Source organism: Salvia splendens, chromosome 6 (assembly GCF_004379255.2).
Source record: "Salvia splendens isolate huo1 chromosome 6, SspV2, whole genome shotgun sequence".
NCBI lineage: Eukaryota > Viridiplantae > Streptophyta > Magnoliopsida > Lamiales > Lamiaceae > Salvia > Salvia splendens.
In genome coordinates this window covers 35,839,533-35,859,556 of record NC_056037.1, presented here as the reverse complement: position 1 = coordinate 35,859,556, position 20,024 = coordinate 35,839,533, and the positions used below count along the sequence as shown (strand labels likewise).

Below are 20,024 nucleotides of genomic sequence, written 5' to 3'. Positions count from 1 at the left end.
TGATTTATACAAGGCACATGTAAGGAATATTGGTTGAATTTGATGCATTTTCGTTGAGGTTTACGTTTAGCTCTGATTAGTTACGTTTATACCCATGACCCCATTTATCAATTTTGTTAATAATTCTCAGATTTTACCAAGTTGTAAAATATTGACGTGACAGAAAAATATAGGATGTGACGAATTTTCGGACAAGTTTTAAGTCCACTACTATGAATGTCCTATATAATATAGTATTACTGTAGTTTTGATGTTTGAATCAGACTGGAAAACCCATCAATTTGCAGCCAAATCATGATCCGACTTTAAAAATAATGGTAACCATTGTTCAATTCTTATTTTTATGAATAAATGAATTTAAATTTAAAGACTGCATCACGAGTGACTTAAACTTGTCACCTTCAGCATCGGGCATTAATCTCACCTTTAGCATCGGACATTATATTTGCCAACTTATAGACTCTTTCAATACTTTTGATTGTGGTCACAATAGTAAAATGTACGTAGTAATAACTTAAACTTAAATTTGTGTATGTATATGTGGTATATATACGTACGAGTAATTTTGTAATTGGTTAATAGATTGACGTGTAAATGAGAAGTAATTCCTATGGCTCCATGACCGCACTCACAAATAACCGTAAACTGGCGGCAAAATTGCTTCAAATAAAAACACACAAATCGGAAATCTAATCTGCAGAAACGAAAAACGCAAGGAAAATGTCGCGTGGATCATGGGGCACTCTGCGGAAGAAACTGCGCGAACTCGAATTGGAACTCAACGACGCCTACCAGTTCCGCCTCCAGCCACATTCCGACTCCGATCAGAAGATCTCCCGCCGCCTCAACAAGCGCTTCGATTACGTCAGCAACCTCCTCTCGGCGGAGGCCGCCTCCGCGCCGGATAAAACCTACCAACTCACTCAGATGACCGAGAAATTCGCCGAACTGGAGGCTGTCTTCCGCTGGTGGAAGAAGGAAAACCCTAACACTTACGCCCTAACCAATTGCCTCGCCTACGAAGAAGACAACGACGTAGCCGACGCCGATTCCGACTCCGAAGAGTCGGATTCGTCGGTGGAGGATTCCATCCGCGTCGAGGAGAATGGTTATCGTCGGATTTGGGGCAGATTTTGCAAGTTGTGTGGTGCGTTTGGATGCGGAGTTATTTTAGGGGCGGTTAGCGTCAACGACTTCTCTTCTTTATATATCTGTGAATATCGAGATATTTATGATATTCATCCTACATAATTGTAGATATAATTACTTGGATTTTATGATTAAGTATTAATGTCATTTGCACATGCTTTGGATTTCTCACAATTTGTGATTAATTAAGGCGACGAAGATATGTATGGTTGAAGAATGTTTGTTTCATAACAAGTTTAGCCTAAAAAAGATCAATGATTAATTAAAATGGAAACCCTCCGTCTCATTCTTATAGATAGTAACATCATAAAAACACAGTAATTTTTGGTCTTAACTCCAAGATACATGAGTTATCTACCCCTATCAAACTGCCAACAATATGCAGTTTCTCTTAAAAACAAGAGCATTCTTAATGGAAAACGATTAATCCAAAAAACATTAACAAAATTGTGACAAATTTCACTGATTTGAACAAAAATAAATACCAAGCTAATTAGCTATGAGTCTTCTCTACAACTATTGCCAAAAGATCAATGATGAGAATTTCAAGAATGTGATTTCATCAGTTGAGATATTTTATTGAATCTCCAGAGTTGATATTTCAAATAGAATATATGTACATGATCAGAACATATGTACACTCAGCACTGAAACACATTAACTGATACCTGTGCGCGACAGCTTATGAGGCGAAGTACTTCATCAGTTCAGCAAGATTACTGTCATCGACTGTATCCACATCAATACCAAACTCAAAGTCGCCCGTGTCTAAGGAACTCGTGCCATCAAACTGGAGACTGAAGGGACTGTATGCTGGTAACTCGGGTGTCAAACTGACTAGAGGAGATGGAAACTGTGCACCCGCGTTCCTTTCTGGCTCATGTGGGAATGCATCCTTCACAAATTCTGGGAAACCTCCTCCAGCAATATCATTTCCATTTCTAGGTAAATGGAGTCCGGAATCCTCTGCTTTATACCGCGTGTCAATGAATGATGCCTCTTGATGGCTTGAAACAGCTGCAGGCGTTGGGTTATAGAAATGCTGATGATAAGTTAACCCATGACGGGGGCTATGAGTTTGAGATCCCTCGGGAAGAGTTGAATCTTGGCTTAACACGGAACTTTGTCTTCCGTCATGTGATTGGAGAAACTGAGGCTTATTATGCAATTGAGTATCTTGAGGAGCATGAATCACATGGATACCCTGCCCCATTAGGTCACCACTTTGATCAATCGTATATGGAAACTGTTCTGTCTCCGGGATCAGAGACCTAATTGGGTCAGAATTTGAAGAAGGCAACAGGCGAAGGTAGTTTACGTTAGGCTCGACTGTGCAAGTTTGTCTTTCCACATCGTTCTCGTGAGGTACAAGAGTAGTTAATCCATCTGACTCGGGCTGGCTCTCAACGGTCGCGAATCCATTAAAGTGTGTGTTGTCATTATTCACAAGAATCACAAGGTCCTCATGAACACCATGTTGATTTTTGTCGAGAGGAGCATCCTGAAGGTTATCAGTGCTTGATTTTGGGAATTTTCTTTTCCTTGGGCGACCAACGACATGCTTTTTATTTTTGACTAATATTCCATCCGCACGAACCTGAGTTTCAACAGGTACTATATCCATACACTGGTTTCCATCATCTTTAGATGAAACAGATCCAAGGCCATTACCGACACCATCAACATCATAATCACTATCGCTCTCTACTGAAAGTCTCTTCTTACCTCCACGACCTTTCAAACGTATCTCGGTAATACCAGATGAACCATTCTCACTGCTTGGCTGCCGAATAAGAGCTTCCTCCATGCTCAAAACTCCCAGCCATATCGAGCTTTCTTTAGCAGTCATCTTATCCTGTAAACACTTCGACTGCCTAATTAGTCTCCTAACCTTTGCAATATCCGGTGACATATGCTTTATCGCAGCAGTTAGCACCCCAACTTTCCACATTTTCTTCAGATCATGTGGCTTTTTATACGGAGGAGTCACACCCCTTGGTAAACTCAGGCTCGTCCACCATCCCTCATCTCCTGTCGGCCACCATGGTGGCGGGACGCCCTTCTCCAACGGATACTTCCGCTGAGGCGGATCACAGTGTTGCATCAACGACGACAGAAGTGACCCCAACGTAGCATCTTGCAAGTCTTGAAGTACACACTGTGAATTCCCCTTGCGACTACCTACCCCATCCTCTCTAGAGAGGCATTCGACCTCGTACTTAGCAATAGCCGCTGGGCCATTTCTGTCGAACTTCACTTTCTCCTTCCACCATTCTCGTATATTATCCGATGCACCACTAACAGGCTTACCCTTCTCAGGGATGATGCCATACACAAACCCGCGAGCCTTGCAGACATCCATGAGCTTGAGCATGTACTTCAAGATGCCATCCTGTGCTCGGGCCATCTTCTTCCGACGCGCCTGGTCTGTAGTCGACGATATAGCCTTATGCTTCTCTGCAAGCTTCTGTCTCTCCTTGATCCTCTTCAGCCTCACACGATCCTTCCACATTCTCTTCTCCAATTCCTCAGCATCAATCTCTTCATCACTCACATCTTTCTCCTCTATTAATCCCTGACCCCTTATCTCATCAATTTCAATATCCGAACTGTTGCAGAAAGCATCACCATCAACTAATTAAACACATGATTTAAACCCCACATGATTGCTCAATACTAGAAAGCATCACAATCAACAATTTATATGCTTATTTCCTAATTAAGTAAAAATAACTCCACTCAATATTTAGGGAAAAGCTAATTCCTTCTCACAAGCATAGAACATTCAAGACACCTAAAATGGTAGAAATTTCAACTCCAATTTCAATTTCAATAAAAATAAGTAAATTCAGAAAACCAAACCTCATATCAACTCCAATATCTTCCATCACAGCCATGTCGAATCGGAAACCCTCTTGAGAATTTGGCGGATCTTTGTGATAGGGGAAAGGGCTGAATGAATGGGGTGAAGTAGAAAAACGCAAATCGACAAAAATGAATTAAAAATTAGAAAAAAGGACAATGTCTTTGGCTCTTTGCAAAGGCCAAAGATTTGTGGTGGACTACGTGAGTGTGTGTATGGTGTGGAGAGAGCGAAATATTCCACTGTGTGTTCTGATGTGGAATTACACTAGCAATAGCATCTTCAGTTCTAAAATGATAAACTGTAGGGCTGAGCACTGTAGAGAAGATGGATGTTTGTGCACAAGGTCAAACACTGAATTCGAGAGGACAGATGAAAATCACGAAGATGAGTATATATATTCAATGTGAATTAAATTTATTTTTCTGCAAAATTTGATTCGATTGGGAATGAGTTTTCTTATTTGATAAATATAGGTTTCGGCAAATTTTGATTCGATTATAAATGATCTTTTCCAATTTGAAAAATTCGATATGATTTTTCTTAATTTGAAAAATATTGGAAAAAACGAATTATAATAGTATTTTTATGTATATTATATTTAAACTGTAAATATATCTAACCCTAATATTTATGTCAATAAAATTTGGGTTGAATTTTTAGATTTACTTTTCATGTAAATATACATTTATATGTCAACTAAATGTACTTAGGATAAGGGCTGTCAAATCGTGCTGGTTGGGTAGTTATCGTGTCAACCCATTATCGACCCAACCAAATTGTGTCCCAACCCAACCCAACCCGAAATCATCGGGTTCTTGTCGTGTCCCAACCCAACGGGTTCGTGTCGGGTTCGTGCGTGTTATCGTGTACCCAGAAAAAAAAAGTCAACTCTTTATTAATGATAGTAAGTTAGCTTGACACGCCACGATAACGACTAAAACATGATGTTATTATATGATTTAAACATGATATTACACGATAAAATAAAAAATTACCAAATTAAAATAATTGTTTTCTTAATCAAAATAATAAAATTAAAGTATAGTAATATTAAATCTATATAATAAAATTAAATAATTAAAAAAATTTAATTAATATTTTTAAATTAATAAAATTAAAGTATAGTATTTTTTAATTAATTAAAATTAAAGCATAATATTTTTAATCAACAAAAATAACTAAAAATTAAAGTTTAATAATTTTTTAGTTAATAAAAAATAAAATTTTTTCTTAAACGTATAACCCAAACCCGACCCAAACATGACCCGACCCAACCCGTTATCTTCGTGTTCTTATTGGGTCGACCCTATAAGGACCCAAATTCTGAACGTGCGTGTTCGTGTCGTGTTAATTTCGTGTCGGTCCGTGTCGTGTTATCGTGTCGTATAAAAAATTGTCAGCCCTACTTAGGATTTAGGGTAAATACATTAGATCTACATGTCGATTGGATAAATACATTGAGAAATTATGACATAGACAAGTTAAGATGCAAGTATGTTAGATGGGTTGATAGGCTACTCACCAAACTCCCCAAGGCCTCCACCACTAATCATGTCGAATTGCGAGTCTTGTTCGATTTATCTTCATATTTCAGTGAACGGATCGATGATTGGCTTAGCTATGCTGTTAGTAGAAAGGTCAATTTACCAAGAAATTGTTAGGCAACTTCAGCGATAATCTTAAGCTCCTCAAGAAGCTGAGTTTTAGTTATGTGAATGTGAGTTGTGAGGCTATGGCCCATCGTCTCCTCGAGCAACTTTCCCTGTGTGGAAGCTCACTTTCATCTCTGGACGTTATTCAGACCTCGCCTGTGTTCGGTGTTCAAATGCCTAGAAATCAGACGGTGCAGTGATCTCAACTCAGTTGTGGTTCGATTGTGGTCCAGGAATCGAAGGTTGTCTGCATCAAGTACAATGGTGCGGGTAAACCACATTGTTGTTTCGAGCTCGTTGATGTTCCCCTCCTTACCGAGCTCTGGATTCAGGCGAAGGCGTATAAACATTGTATTTCTGCCTTCACAGACAATTTAAGCATGTTTGATTCTGTGCTTCAACAACTACACACTCGCTTTGTCCAACTATACCCGCAAGGTATACTTTTGATTGATTTTCATTAAATTGGATTAATATAATATTTAATTTTTTAAGATATACATGTATTTTATATGACACTTTGTCAGATCTCTTCCAATAATTAGCTATTTTGATCTATTCATTTCCAATATCTTGACTTAATGATAGATTAGAAATGTACTCCGTATTACTTTAGAATTCATACCGTTTCTTCTTTCTATCCTTTACTTTCGATCCTTTACGCGATCCTTTACTTTCGCAGCAAGGATTTTTTTTAAATTCCAATTTGGTATTGTACTAGTAGTATTTGAGAAACCAATTTTTTTAATTGATGCTATGGAATGTTGGAATATAAGATATATGTAGACGAAATATTTAGTTTGGAGGAAATATTTGAGAGGACAATGGATAAAATATATGAAAAATGATTTAGGAGATGTGGGTGATAAAGGGAAAACTAAAGAAAACTTTATTCTCAAACTTTCTCAATTTATGCAAAATGGTACACTCTCCCATATTTATAGTCATCCTAACTTTCTACTTCATTCATTTTATATTCTAAATATCTAAATTTTTTTTGATAAAATTCTAGTTATTTTTTTAAACAATATCTAAAATCTAGAGAATAGTATATATAAAATATCTAGATATTCTAATACCTAATAACTAGAGACATTTGCCAGATGAAAATCACGAAGATGAGTATATATTTTCAATGAGAATTAAAATTTCATTATTTGATTGAATTTATTTTTCTGCAAAATTTGATTAGGTTGAGAATGAGTATTATATCATACTTTATCACTCATGCATTAAAATTTGTGTTAAAAAGAAAATTAAAAATAATAAATGAACATAGTAATAATAAATAAAAAAAATATACTAGTAAAGAATATAAAAAGAATAAAATTTAAAGAATACCACTACACAAGTGTATAAGGATTAAGGACATAATAGTCCTATAACGTTTGATCTTTTGAGGTAAATTGATTTTGTAGAATTAGCATTAATTATAGTATTTATTTCCTTCATAATTTAAAGTCTCACTTTGATTCGATGCGAATTTTAAGAAATACTCTTTTCAACCATAAAAATAGTGATTTTTTCTTTTTTCGTATGTCTCATAAAAATAACTCAATTCCATTTATTAAAAGTTTTCCTCAACTCATTACCCATATACATCAATTTATTTATCATCTACACCACTAGGACCCACCATTAAACACATAATAATATGGATCATATTATCTACTAACATTATTTTGACTACTCTTCTCATCATCTCTCTTATTTTATCAATTATGCATTATTACTTTTATCATCCCAGATGTCTCTATTTTTATGAGACGGAGGAGTAGTATAAAAGAGAGTGGATGAAAAAAGTTGGCGGAATATAAATCCTATTTTTATATCAATTATCTTTATAAAAGAATGTGAATGTAATGAGTTATTGAAAAGAGAGGTCAACTTAATAAAAATGAAAAAAAAAGTAAATATGGATGAACCGAAACGCCAAATGTGGACATTATTTTGTGAACAGAGGAAGTGTTAAACTTTACTTATTTTTTATTTGCGTGGTTGGTCACATTATAGTAATTTAAGATCACTCTATTAGATAAGATGAATATGGTGAGCCTTAGGATACTCCCTAGGTGCTTATATATATATATATAGAGGGTCCTCTTATATTACTTATAATATCATAATCCAAAATTAAGACCAAATCTACACTCTTCAATTTTAAAATGAATGGATGAGATTAAACCTCGTGAATTTCAATAAATAGATGAATTCTCACATATCACACAAATGAATAGGGCTGGGCAGGCTTTCCTTCGTACTGTATATGTGAAAAAAAAATTGTTGCCTATATAGTGGCATCATGATTATAAATAGAGGGAACATTTTTTTGGTCCACGAACTTTACCAAAGTATCATTTTAGGTCCGTGAACTTTGAAAATATCATTTGAGGTTCACCAACTATGAGTTAGTATCATTTGAGGTACTTTTTACTATTTCCAAGTTTTTTTGGACGAAAATACCCTCAATACCTTAACATGTATATATTTTAAATAAATTTATCATATACTCATATTTTTTTATAAATATTTGTACAATATGTTTTTGACAAATTTTCTAAATATAATTTGACCTTAAATATTATCACTTAATTTTGTGACATGCAAGTAAAATTGTTTCTTCAATTTTTTATATTATTTTTAAAAAAAATTGAATAAAGAACTTTTCTTTAATAATAAAAAATTGAATAAAGATATTTTCTTGCATGTTACAAAATTAAATGATAATATTGAAGGTCAAATTATATTTAGAAAATTTGTCAAAAATATATGGTAAACTCAGTCTGGCCAACCATTTCTCATCCCCTGTCGGCCACCATGGTGGCGGAACGCCCTTCTCCAACGGATACTTCCGCTGAGGCGGATCACAGTGTTGCATCAACGACGACAGAAGTAACCCCAACGTAGCATCTTGCAAGTCTTGAAGGAGACTCTGCGAATCCCCCTTGTAACTATCCTCTCTAGAGAGGCAATAGGCCTCATACATAGCAATAGCCGCAGGGCCATTTCTGTCGAACTTCACTTTCTCCTTCCACCATTCTCGTATGTTATCCGATGCACCACTAACGGGCTTACCCTTCTCAGGGATGATGCCGTACACAAAGCCACGAGCCTTGCAGACATCCATGAGCTTGAGCTTGTATTTCAAGATGCCATCCTGGTCTGTAGTCGACGATATAGCCTTATGCTTCTCTGCAAGCTTCTGTCTCTCCTTGATCCTCTTCAGCCTCACACGATCCTTCCACATTCTCTTCTCCAATTCCTCTGCATCAATCTCTTCATCACTCACATCTTTCTCCTCTATTAATCCCTGACCTCTTATTTCATCAATTTCAACATCCCAACTGTTGCAGAAATCATCACAATCAACTAATTTAAACACATGATTGCTCAATATAAGAAAGCATCACAATCAACAATCACAAGATTCTATGCTTATTTCCTAATCAAGTCAAAATAAAATAACTCCACTCGGCCCTTCTTGGTATGGTGGAATGGAATGGCATTCCTACCTCCATTCCATTCCTTTGCTTGGTAAATTTTTTTCTTAGAAATCACCGTGCCATTCCACGTGGGAATAGCCATTCCATCCATTTAGCTAAGTAATGGTAATTCCATTCTCATTCTCCTTTTTTCTTAATTTAAATTTTAACAAAATTTTACTATATATTATACTATATTTAAATTCAATATCACTCCATTTAATAATTTTTTAATTTTTAATTATTAAAATAAATCACACTACACACACATTGCACTCACATAAACACACTACACACACATACACACACTATGCACACACACTATGCACACACACTACACATACCCACACTACACAATTTCATTCCATTTGTATTCTTAACATTCACCGAGCAAAAGAATGGAATTGAATCCCCATTCCCATCCTCATTCCATTTCATCCTTATTCCATTCCATCATACCAAGAAATCCCTTGGGGGAAAAGCCAATTCCTTCTCACAAACATTAAACATTCAAGACACCTAAAACGGTAGAAATTTCAATTTCAATAAGTAAATTCAGAAAACCAGACCTCATCATATCAATTCAATATCCTCTGTCACAGCCATGTCGAATCGAAAACAATCTTGAGAATTTGGCGGATCTTGCGCTAAGGGAAAGGGCTGAACGGGGACCCAGAATGTACCCATACACACGATTATTAATGCTCCATCTTCGCGCTTATTGACTTAATCCAGCTTCCACTCCTTTCTCGTACCAGAATTACACTAGCATCTTCAGTTATAAAATGATAAATTGTAGGGTTGAGCACAGTAGAGAAGATGGATGTTTGTCAGCAAGGTCAAACACTGAATTCGAGGGACAGATGAAAATCACGAAGACACCTAAGAATTACTAGGAGTTTTCTTATTTGACTGTTTTCGGCTAAATTTTGATTCGATTGAGAATGATGTTTTTCTATTTGAAATTTTCGATATGATTTTTCTTAATACCTCTGAGACTCAAATGTGAATTTGTGGGATGACAATTACAGGTATAAATTTTTTTGGTCTTTTTTAATTTTAAGAAATTCTTGTGGTTTAATAAAAGTTTTTTTTTGTTCTGACATGTTTGGTTTGGTAGTGTACTACTCCCACCGTCCGTGAAATGTTGTCCAGTTTTGTCATTTCGGTCCGTCCGAAAAATGTTGTCAACTTTGTTTTTTTACCATTTTTGGTAAATGGAATTCACTTCAATTAATTCATTACGCTCGTATTCTATTATAAAAATAATATATAAATGTGAGACCTACATATCACTAACTTTTTTCACTCACTTTTATTCAACTTTCTTAAAACTTGTGTCAAGTCAAACTTGGAGAACATTTCGTAGAGGTAGGGGTAGTATTTAAGAAAGCAATTTTTTTTGTGCTAGTCAAACTTGATTTGAATAAAGTCTCTATAATTACAGCTAAAAATTGAGATCAGATGGCTACTTTAGGGGCTCGCCATGGCTCACTCGGTTCGAGTCAGGGATTGGGGTAAATGGCTCGTTTTCGAAAATGGAAAAGTGGCTCGAACATAGAGTTTTTTTTTCACTCGAGTCTACATTATTAATTGTGTACTTTTATACATGTGACTCATATACTATATGTTATTATCCATATTGGTGACAACATTTAATTTAAAATACGTTTCACATGTTTTTCTATTATTGTTTTGATAAAAAGTGAGCTTTCATATATGCTTTGCTGGTGTTCTCTATAATTCATTCCTCAATCATCGAATTTTGATTTTGAGCAAATGAATATGTAAACATGAAATTGGTCAACTCAAGTCAAGACCAAATTTTCAATAACAAAAAATATATTAGTACTACAATATTTAAATCAATCATACGATCCTGGACATATTTTTGAAGGAAAATTTTGTTGTCATATTTTTCCATTACATTACATACATATAACTAAATGATTGAATATCTAGTGATCTGAAATTTCTGGAGTTGAACAAAATCATAGAAAAAAAGAGCATCTTTAAAGATAAAGAAGACCTCTTACTATAATTAGATCCATTTCATACAAAAGATCATACATATTGCAACACACATTGTTGCTATGAACTAAGGCTAATTTCAACATTCTAGCTATGAACTAAACTAGGAACTATTATGAAAAGAGTATAGAAAAATTATTGCAAAACCTCATTTATTGTGGGAGGGGTTGGAAGCGGTCGGAGGCCGTTTCCTGAGGCCATTTTGCATTGCTTTCTCTGGCTGCACCGTGCATCCGCCCGATTGGCTTTGCTAACAGAGAGTGAATTTGCATAAAGTAGTAGCTTTCTCGACTGCAGATTTGCATTAGCTACATATAGAGCAGATGTAGAGTATAAATGCAAAAGGATCAAGAATAGAAAGAAATATGTTCTTGTGTGATTGTTTCTCATCTCTTTGATCTAATAATATTGGAATGGACAGTTTATAATTATAGGTCAGCAAAATGCCCATTTCCTGTGCTTCAGACAGAAACATGTGTTGCTAAGTATAAAGGCTACTAGATTGACTCAAATAATACTATATGAATTTTGAATGTTACAATGTCTAATGTTTATTTACAGGTCACATGGATGATTGTGACATGACCTGTCCCATTTTACCCTATCCCACTTGCATATATTGATTAGTAAGATTCTAAGACAAAATTCTTGATATAGGTCACATAATGGGTAGGAAGTTTTTTTTTTTAAATTAACTCCTATATAAAGGAGGAAATTACAACTAATGTCAAGAGGACACCTCATATAATAATGTCTAAACTCATTGACGCTAGGACAAAGGCTCTGGACATAATGGGTAGGAAGTATCACATGACATGTGATGCTAATTTGGGTATAATTAATCTCTAAAAAGATTAAAGAACATGAGTCATGTGGCTGCTAACATCCCATCACGTTACCTTTTTTTCATAACTTCCTATTTTCTTTCTATTTCCCTCCTTTTTCAACTATTGTCAGTAAAATACACCTTATTTGGGTCCAACAATAGTTTTAGAAAGAATACGAATTTCTCTTCATAAAAGGTTATTAGTTATCTTTGATCTTATGTGTTACTATCACATATCAATTTCTCATGAGAATCCACACATTTGAAGTGGTGAAACCCTTATTTACTCCACTCATATGTTAACGATCATTTTATTAAAATTCGTGTTGTCGATAATGTGCTATTTTTTGTGGACCGAGGAAGCGTGTTACATTCATATGTAAATTTGTTTGACGAATATAGTTTTGCTAGAGATGCATCGAAACAATCATAGAAAACAATCAACGCGGGTTAGGGACTTTCGGGCGCTCAAGACATTAACTATTGTAAGCTCTCGAAACATCGTACAGAATATCTAAAATAAGCTTATAAGCTTAGTGAAACGCCCTCTTAAATATCTAGCTGCAAACAGTATGAAATTTCTTACAAGTAACTCGCATTACAAAAATACAATACCGTTTGTATGATATGACACCCCATCTGCACTTGTAAATGCTCAGTACACAACAAAAAATAGCATACATGCTTTGTATGTACAACATTGTATCTCTATTTCTGATCTCCTTCTGTGTAGTTGTATTGATCAAGAAGAGCAAGAAAGCATGCACACGCCAGGACGATAAGCCCAGGCAGGAGGTAATCGAGCATATTTTTCCATCCCCGGTTGCTCATCATATGGCCTTGACATGACCTTCAGTACCCGTCGTACCTCTTCAAAATCACCTTGTTCTGCTGCATCGATGGCACTTTGGCATAAATAGTTTCTGAGGATGTATCTGGGATTTACTGAGTCCATGGATTTTTTCCTCTCTTCATCAGAAATTCCACTAGCAGAAAGCTAAGCAGACACCAAAAAAAAGAGAAGAATTAATACATCATTAAATGGAGAACTGATTCCTTTTTAGATAGTTACAATTCACATTGCTACAAACAGGGCATGTACATTGCATCTTGATCAACGACAGTTTATCAAGATATTGCATATATAATGAGCTCAGACTCTGGCTGCATGCTCAACAAATACTCCCATAAAAAAACTAGGAAAATCAAACTTGTTCAGCCTCATCATTCTTTTGAGGCCCTCTACCTTCATTTTGATGCTAAAGATTTTGCAACATAGCTAAGTTTGGAGAACAACTCTATCCCCCCAACCCCACCCCAAAAAAAAATGTTGCATGGTCACCCAACCATTCTTTACCTTGAGCTTAGCTCTGACACGGTGACACCTATGGTTTGTTGTTAGGCTTCATGCAAGCCACATATAAACTAAGTTCACAGATATCACGTGCCTATGGAAAAGAGTACTACTTTTCAGTAGGGATAAGCTATGGCAGCAGGAACACGAAAATTATTCATTAAATTAAGTCCACGAAAATAATCCAAAAACTGATGCAAACACATTTCATGCACATCACACTTCTCTTATTATCCTCTTCTGAATATATTGTCTTGTGCATATCTATATCCAGCATGACAAAAGAGAGGAAAGAAGAAAACCCTAAATACTTATGGCATACCTCTTGTATATAGGACTTCACCCAGCTAGTCCATGCATCTTTGCGCTCTTTGCCAATGTCCAACAGAACAGCTTTAAGAGTAACCAATAGTTCATCGTCTTGAATAGTAAGATCAGCTTTGACATTTGAAAGCAACCGAAAGAAGTTTGTGTAGTCAACTTTATCAACAGCCATGTTTTTAAGAAGATCACTGATCAACTGCTTATTGTACTTGGATAGACCAAGTTTTTTGGTCATTATGGCTTGATAATCATCCATAAACTTCGTTCCATACCTAAATTTTTTTTTAAAAAAAAGGTCATGAAAATCATGCTGAAAAAGTACAAAGGGGAAGGAGGAGCATTAATATTACCTTTCCATAGCATAGTTTGATTCCTTCTCATTTATTAACTGGGCGGCAGACAGAGTTGTGGCAAATTGCGCAATATTCCATAGACCAATATCAGGTTGATTTGCGAAGCAGTACCTTCTTCCGGGAAGATCAGTAGTGTTTGGGGTGTAACTAGGGTCAAATGCGTCCAAGAAACCAAAAGGACCATAATCAATGGTGAGTCCCAATGCACTCATGTTGTCCGTGTTTAGCACTCCATGGGTAAAGCCAACGCCCTGCCATTTTGCAATTAAAGAAGCAGTGCGCTCTGCAACTTCCACGGCCCAAGCTGATATTCATCCATTGCAATACAACAAAATAAGACATGGAACGGTGAAAGGAGATAGATGATAAGCTTTCAGCCAATAATGAAATCAAATAGCAGAAACTACCCATAGGATCTATTTAGATGTAAGCATATAAGTTAACACACTGGACAGAAAAAATGGATAGGAAAATCGATTCATTCAGCTCCACACATCATCTATCTTCATCTTCTTTCCATAAAAAAGAGATCATTGTTCATTTGAAACCAAAGTAACTACGTAAACAAAGCGATGTCCTCCATACTTAAAAGAGTCTTTAGAACATAAATTAATAAATGAGAGATAATTCTTGGTGATGAAAATGACCGACTTGACCACAGTACATATCATTGCCCATCAACAACAACTACACACACCATTCACTAGTTTGATGATCCACAAACACCATAAAACCCTGATTTAGGAGAAATAGGAAAAAGCAATGTACTAATGATGCGTATGTAGTTCATATTAATCCCAGTAGCATGGTCACATTCTTAGGTTTATAGGCAGCGAGCATTTATGTGTGGTGAGGAATATATACTGATATAACCACAATGATTAGGTGTGGACAGTAAAAAGATTAACGCTACACTACCCCATTAGAGTATCAGCTCAGAAAGATATCCACAAAGTTGTTCTTCAGGTCTAATGAGATCCATGAACTATGACTATAAGTTTATATACACCTGTTATATAAAAGTGTATAGGTGAAGATCTTACAGGGATGACTAGAACAATATTGGATGAATACCAAGCGCACAGAGTATGACTAGCAAATCCTCAAATTTAAAACATAGTAACATACCAGCATATTTGTTAGAAGTTAAATCAACCACTGAATCATCTCCTTCACCAGTACTGAAAGATAAACTCTCACTTTTACTGAGATTCTCTAAATGGGGGAAGTGATGCCTAATGGTATAGTCAGCCAAAGTGCGAACAAGGCCAAGATCCTCCTTTCCTCTTGAAGCATGGATTTGGTATGAACCAAAACGAAGAAAGGATGGAGCAACTCGGCAAACAACTGCACCAGGTTCATCTTTTGGGTTGCCACTGCAATAAAATGAACCAATGGTTGTCAACTATGAAATTTGTAGCTAACCAGCTAAATAAGTAATTGAAAGTGAAAGAACAAAGATAAAACTGAAATCTTTTGAATGATGACATGGATCATGCATGGATAATTAGGAAAATCCATTATATTTATAGGCCTAGATATAATGATACTCTTATTTGACTGAAAGAAGATACATCACCAATTGAGTATGTTTAGCAAATACTATTAAAGAGACGTACTCATAAAACATGTCGCGGGTAACATATTTTCCAGTAGTCACTAGGCATAGTGCGCGCGTTGTTGGGATTCCTAGAAAGTGCATTGCCTCACTGCAGAGAAACTCTCGTATACTACTGCGTAGAACTGCAAGGCCATCAGCAAATCGACTGTATGGTGTCTTCCCAGCACCCTTAAGCTGCAATTCCCACCTGTGACCACTGGAATTAACAAGTTCTCCCAGCGTAATTGCCCTACCATCGCCCAACTGGCCTGCCCACATGCCAAACTGATGTCCTCCATAGCACTGAGCATAAGACATCCTATATAAAAGTTACGGATAAAGAGAAATTAGAGGCAGAGTGAGAAACAAAAAAGAGGGTTATAATGAAAAGAAAAGGGAGAATCACGGAAACTCACCCTCCAGATAAAGGCGACGCCCCAGAAAATATTTGAGGAAAATCAGGCCTTTCAAATCTGAGATTAAACAAATTAGCCACAAAATACCAACTATCTGCTGTGAATATGCATAAATTTTTACCGGATGCGTAGAAATAACCAATGAAGCCAGGAATCACTGCATAAAATTAAACTTACTCTCTTGCATCCAAATCAAGTAACTCTGCAACTGAATCAGACCATGCGACAAGCTGAGGATTATCCACCTCAGCAGATGGTGATACTCTTGTGTAACAGGAATGCAAAACCTGGAAATATCAGATAAAGGGCATGTTGCAGCGTAAGATATACATCCAGTAATTGCTAGCAAACTGAATGGATATGCAAAGCACTTTAATCCCAATGACATTAGCTGACAAAGGACTTCTTAATGATCTAAAAGCATGGGACAATGTCTCATGGAACAAATACTAGGTAATATCTCACTGCAAGACATGGTAAATGGTTCTCACATATCATCTCCAAATCATGCTGATATTCAAGTCCTACCAATGTCGTGTCTAAACTTCAGTCACCGAATTAAACTTATCAACCAAACTCTGATAGAATAAGTTAAACCTTCAAATTAATAAAACTATTTTTTAGAAAAAAACATATCCTTTACCATAAAACAGCCCGGCCTCTAATCCCCGATCAATTGAAAAGTTTAGAAATCAAAAACAAAATATATTTTTCAGATTGAGAGTTTAGCTAAACTATTTATCCAGATACACTTAGCTCAGCTTGCCTATTAATAAATCCAATTCAATAAACTAGACTTCCCCTGTAACCAACTACGAAGATAAGAAATGTAAGAGCTCCTGATTCAAGCAAACCACACCACGAAATTAAAATTTACCGCAAAGATAACAAATTCAGAGCAGTATGATGCCAATAAATCGAAAGAAATCAAACCTCTCGCGGAATTGAATCGGTCCTGGGATCTCCGGGCAGTTCACGAACAAATGAGTGGTCCCACTTGAGCTCCTCCAGCTTCAAATTAACCCTATTTGGAGTGATATTATCGGAATTCGCAGCATTTCTAACGCCATCGACAACATGATTATCTTTTTCCAATCTTTGATTTTTCAAATCTTCCGAAATAGAATCGACGGAGGCAGGGGTAGAAGTTCTGTCCATTGAGGCGGCGGAGGAGAAGCGGAGCTTCCGATAATTGATAGGGTGGAAGCGGAATCTCGATGTGAGAGAGGGGCGGAGGGAGAAGGCGGTGGTGGCGGTGAGAGAAGAGGTGCGAGAGAGTGATGCCGAAATGTGGGAAAGCATTTTTTTTTTTCCTCTGAATTTAATCTAATTTACTTTGACTTACTAATTTCGATTTCTCTTTTCTATAGTACTTCTGTCGTGTATATACATCCACATAAAATAATCCAAATATATATAAATATTAGTTATGTATTATTGCGTATCTCACTTTCGAATGTTAATCAAAATGACCTCATATTGCAAGTAGCATAACATGGTGTTATGTTGAATAAAATAATTTTATTTGATGTATTTTCTTTGAGCCGTTTAGTTTGTTCAATAAGGTGATGATATTTCTTGATTTCTTCTATTTGGCTTGTACTTCACCATTTTTGTGTGGCCGGTTGAACCGTCAACGTCCCACACATTAAATGTTGTAATTCGCAGTTTCCATGTCGGCAAAAACTAATGTGATACATATCTGCTCCGTGAACAGATGTCAAGTTAGACAAACAAATTTATTCTTACAACCTCCTCTATTGACATTGTTAAAGGGTATTCTCCCTTTTCAATTATTGACTCTGTTATTCTAGAGACAACCGGCGACAAATACTAAGCCCTCAGGGTGTCCACCATGGTGGCCTTCAAAGGCCACCAAATGTGGCCCGCCCACCATTCGTGGCTCTCTTGTGGCCTTCACAATGGTAAAAGTCAAAATTATAACAAAAATAACAAGAGCCACCAAATGTGGCCCTTTAAAAAAAATTAATTTATTTTCTTTTTTAATGTTATTTTTTAATTTTACTATATTAAATTTTTGTAGACTAATAATTTGGGATCTAACATAATTTAATAAAGTTACGAATTATAGATAAATTTTCGTCGTATTTTTTGATAGGGGAAAATTTTTAAAAAACACAACATAAAAAGATAAAAAAACGTCACCGCTAACTACTCGGTGGCGTCATCGGAATCCGGCACATCTTCTTCACCTCCTCCACCGCCGCCGACACCGGCCCCACTGCCGCTTGCTTCGCCCGTCGCCGACCCATCGGAGAAGCCCAACTTCGACCTCAACCTAAGAATGAGGTCGTAGTACATCATCTTGGTGATAGGGTCTGTCGACTTCTCGTACAAGGACAAGTTATCCTGGAGTTGCTTCATCATCTGCACCTCCAGTGTTGGAGTCAACGCCGCGGTCGGTGGTGAAGGGTGCGGTGTCGCCGCGCTCGCCCGAGAGACTTGGGAAGCGGATCTAGCTTCCCGGATGGCGGATTGTTGGCCCTGCGGGCGCTGGCGCCTTGACATTGTCGAGGGGGGCTCATCCCTTACATCGTCATTCAGGTCGAATGCACGTGAGTCGGTACCACTGCTGTAGGTGCCGTCGGCCCCGATTTTTGTCCGCTTCCCAGCAGGACCGGTCATCGTCGCAGATCGCCTTGAATTGAGGGGAGTCTCGGAGAAGCATGTATTCATTTCAGTAGGTAATCTTGGGCCAGCTTTCAGTATTAAACAACTGATACGATAACGCTCGTACGTCGGCTTCGCTGCGGCCGCTTTCGGCATTCTGGAGCTGTCTCTCGTAAATGTTCCTGAACCTCTTCACAGCTCTACTGATCCGACCGAACTTCTTCCGGATCTGGCCTTCATCGCGTCCGGCACTGCCTTCTGGTTTGAAGTCGTTGTACACCGTCAGGACGCGCCTCCTGAAGCAAATGTCGGTCTGATCAGTGGCAATGACCGGATTCGTCGTGACCGCCTCCCAAGCCCGCGCAACAGCGAGGGATTCGTCGTCATTGTACTTCTCGACCCGCCGATCACCACCGCCTCGGCCACCGTCGGTGGCCGGCTCTCTGTCTCCGCCTCGCCCGCCGCCGGTGGGCCCATGCTCTCTGCCGCCTCGCCCCCCACCGCCACCGCCTCGCCTTCCACCACCGCCGCCGCCTCGCCCCCCACCACCGCCGGTTCGGCGACCCCCGGTGGGGGCCTCCATCTCCACACTACCGGATGTCGGGGTCTCCGGTGTACCCATCAACTGTTCCCATGTGAATCTATCAGATTCAGACAGAGGAGACAGGGAGTATTGGAATTGGGAGGATTGGAATTGCTGGGACGGGTTGTTGATCGCGTCCATATTCGGTCGGTAGTCCCCGAACCCTGATGGTTGGCGAACCAAGTTCCTCTGCTGGGATGGCTGGATCCGGAATTGGGCGAGTGCGGACTCCACGTCTGATTGGGGAAGTTGCCGTATCCCGAGTCTCCATACCCTGGGGAATTACCATCTCCACCTTGCATTTTTTTTAGTGTTTGAGAGTGTAAAATGAAGGGATTGGAAGTGTAGAATGAAGTGAAAAAATGGAAATGGGAGTATATATTTATAAAAAAAATTCGAAATTAAAAAAAAAATTATAATCCGCGGCCCAGCCGCGAAACGTGGCTCGATGCAATGGAGGGCCGCGGCTCACACGACTCAGCCGCGTGAAGGCCGTGGCCGCGGCTCAGCCACGTCTCTCCGCACCGAGCCGCGGGCCGCGGCTCCCCCATTGTGGACACTCTTTAGAGTGTCCACAATGGTGGCCCTTGAAGGCCACCAAAGTTGGCCCGGCCACCATTTGTGGCTCTCTTGTGGCCCTCCGCAATGGTAAATTAACAAAACTAAACAAAAACAAAGAGGGCCACGAAATGTGGCTTTCTAAAAAAAATAATAATTTGATTGCCTTTTTAAATGATATTTTTAATTTAAGTTCAAT

General features: G+C 37.8%; 3 protein-coding genes across 3 annotated transcripts; all 3 read right to left on the bottom strand.

The window, feature by feature from the left end:
* Positions 1-1,692: 1,692 nt before the first annotated feature.
* LOC121809675 (ETHYLENE INSENSITIVE 3-like 3 protein) lies at positions 1,693-4,379 on the bottom strand. Its single transcript, XM_042210428.1, has 2 exons — positions 4,012-4,379; positions 1,693-3,758 (listed from the first exon to the last, which is right to left on the bottom strand). The coding sequence occupies exons 1-2, from the start codon at positions 4,044-4,046 to the stop codon at positions 1,832-1,834; spliced, it is 1,962 nt and encodes a 653-aa protein (XP_042066362.1). The 5' UTR covers positions 4,047-4,379; the 3' UTR covers positions 1,693-1,831.
* Positions 4,380-8,373: 3,994 nt separating this feature from the next.
* On the bottom strand, positions 8,374-9,261 carry LOC121809201 (ETHYLENE INSENSITIVE 3-like 3 protein). Its single transcript, XM_042209740.1, has 2 exons — positions 9,180-9,261; positions 8,374-9,036 (listed from the first exon to the last, which is right to left on the bottom strand). Exons 1-2 carry the CDS (start codon positions 9,259-9,261, stop codon positions 8,384-8,386), a joined length of 735 nt encoding a protein of 244 aa, XP_042065674.1. The 3' UTR covers positions 8,374-8,383.
* Positions 9,262-12,539: 3,278 nt separating this feature from the next.
* On the bottom strand, positions 12,540-17,995 carry LOC121809810 (protein adenylyltransferase SelO-like). The gene is made up of 8 exons (XM_042210617.1): positions 16,987-17,995; positions 16,231-16,340; positions 16,054-16,110; positions 15,657-15,956; positions 15,166-15,413; positions 14,035-14,341; positions 13,683-13,956; positions 12,540-13,003 (listed from the first exon to the last, which is right to left on the bottom strand). Exons 1-8 carry the CDS (start codon positions 17,353-17,355, stop codon positions 12,749-12,751), a joined length of 1,920 nt encoding a protein of 639 aa, XP_042066551.1. The 5' UTR covers positions 17,356-17,995; the 3' UTR covers positions 12,540-12,748.
* Between the last annotated feature and the right edge of the window lie 2,029 nt (positions 17,996-20,024).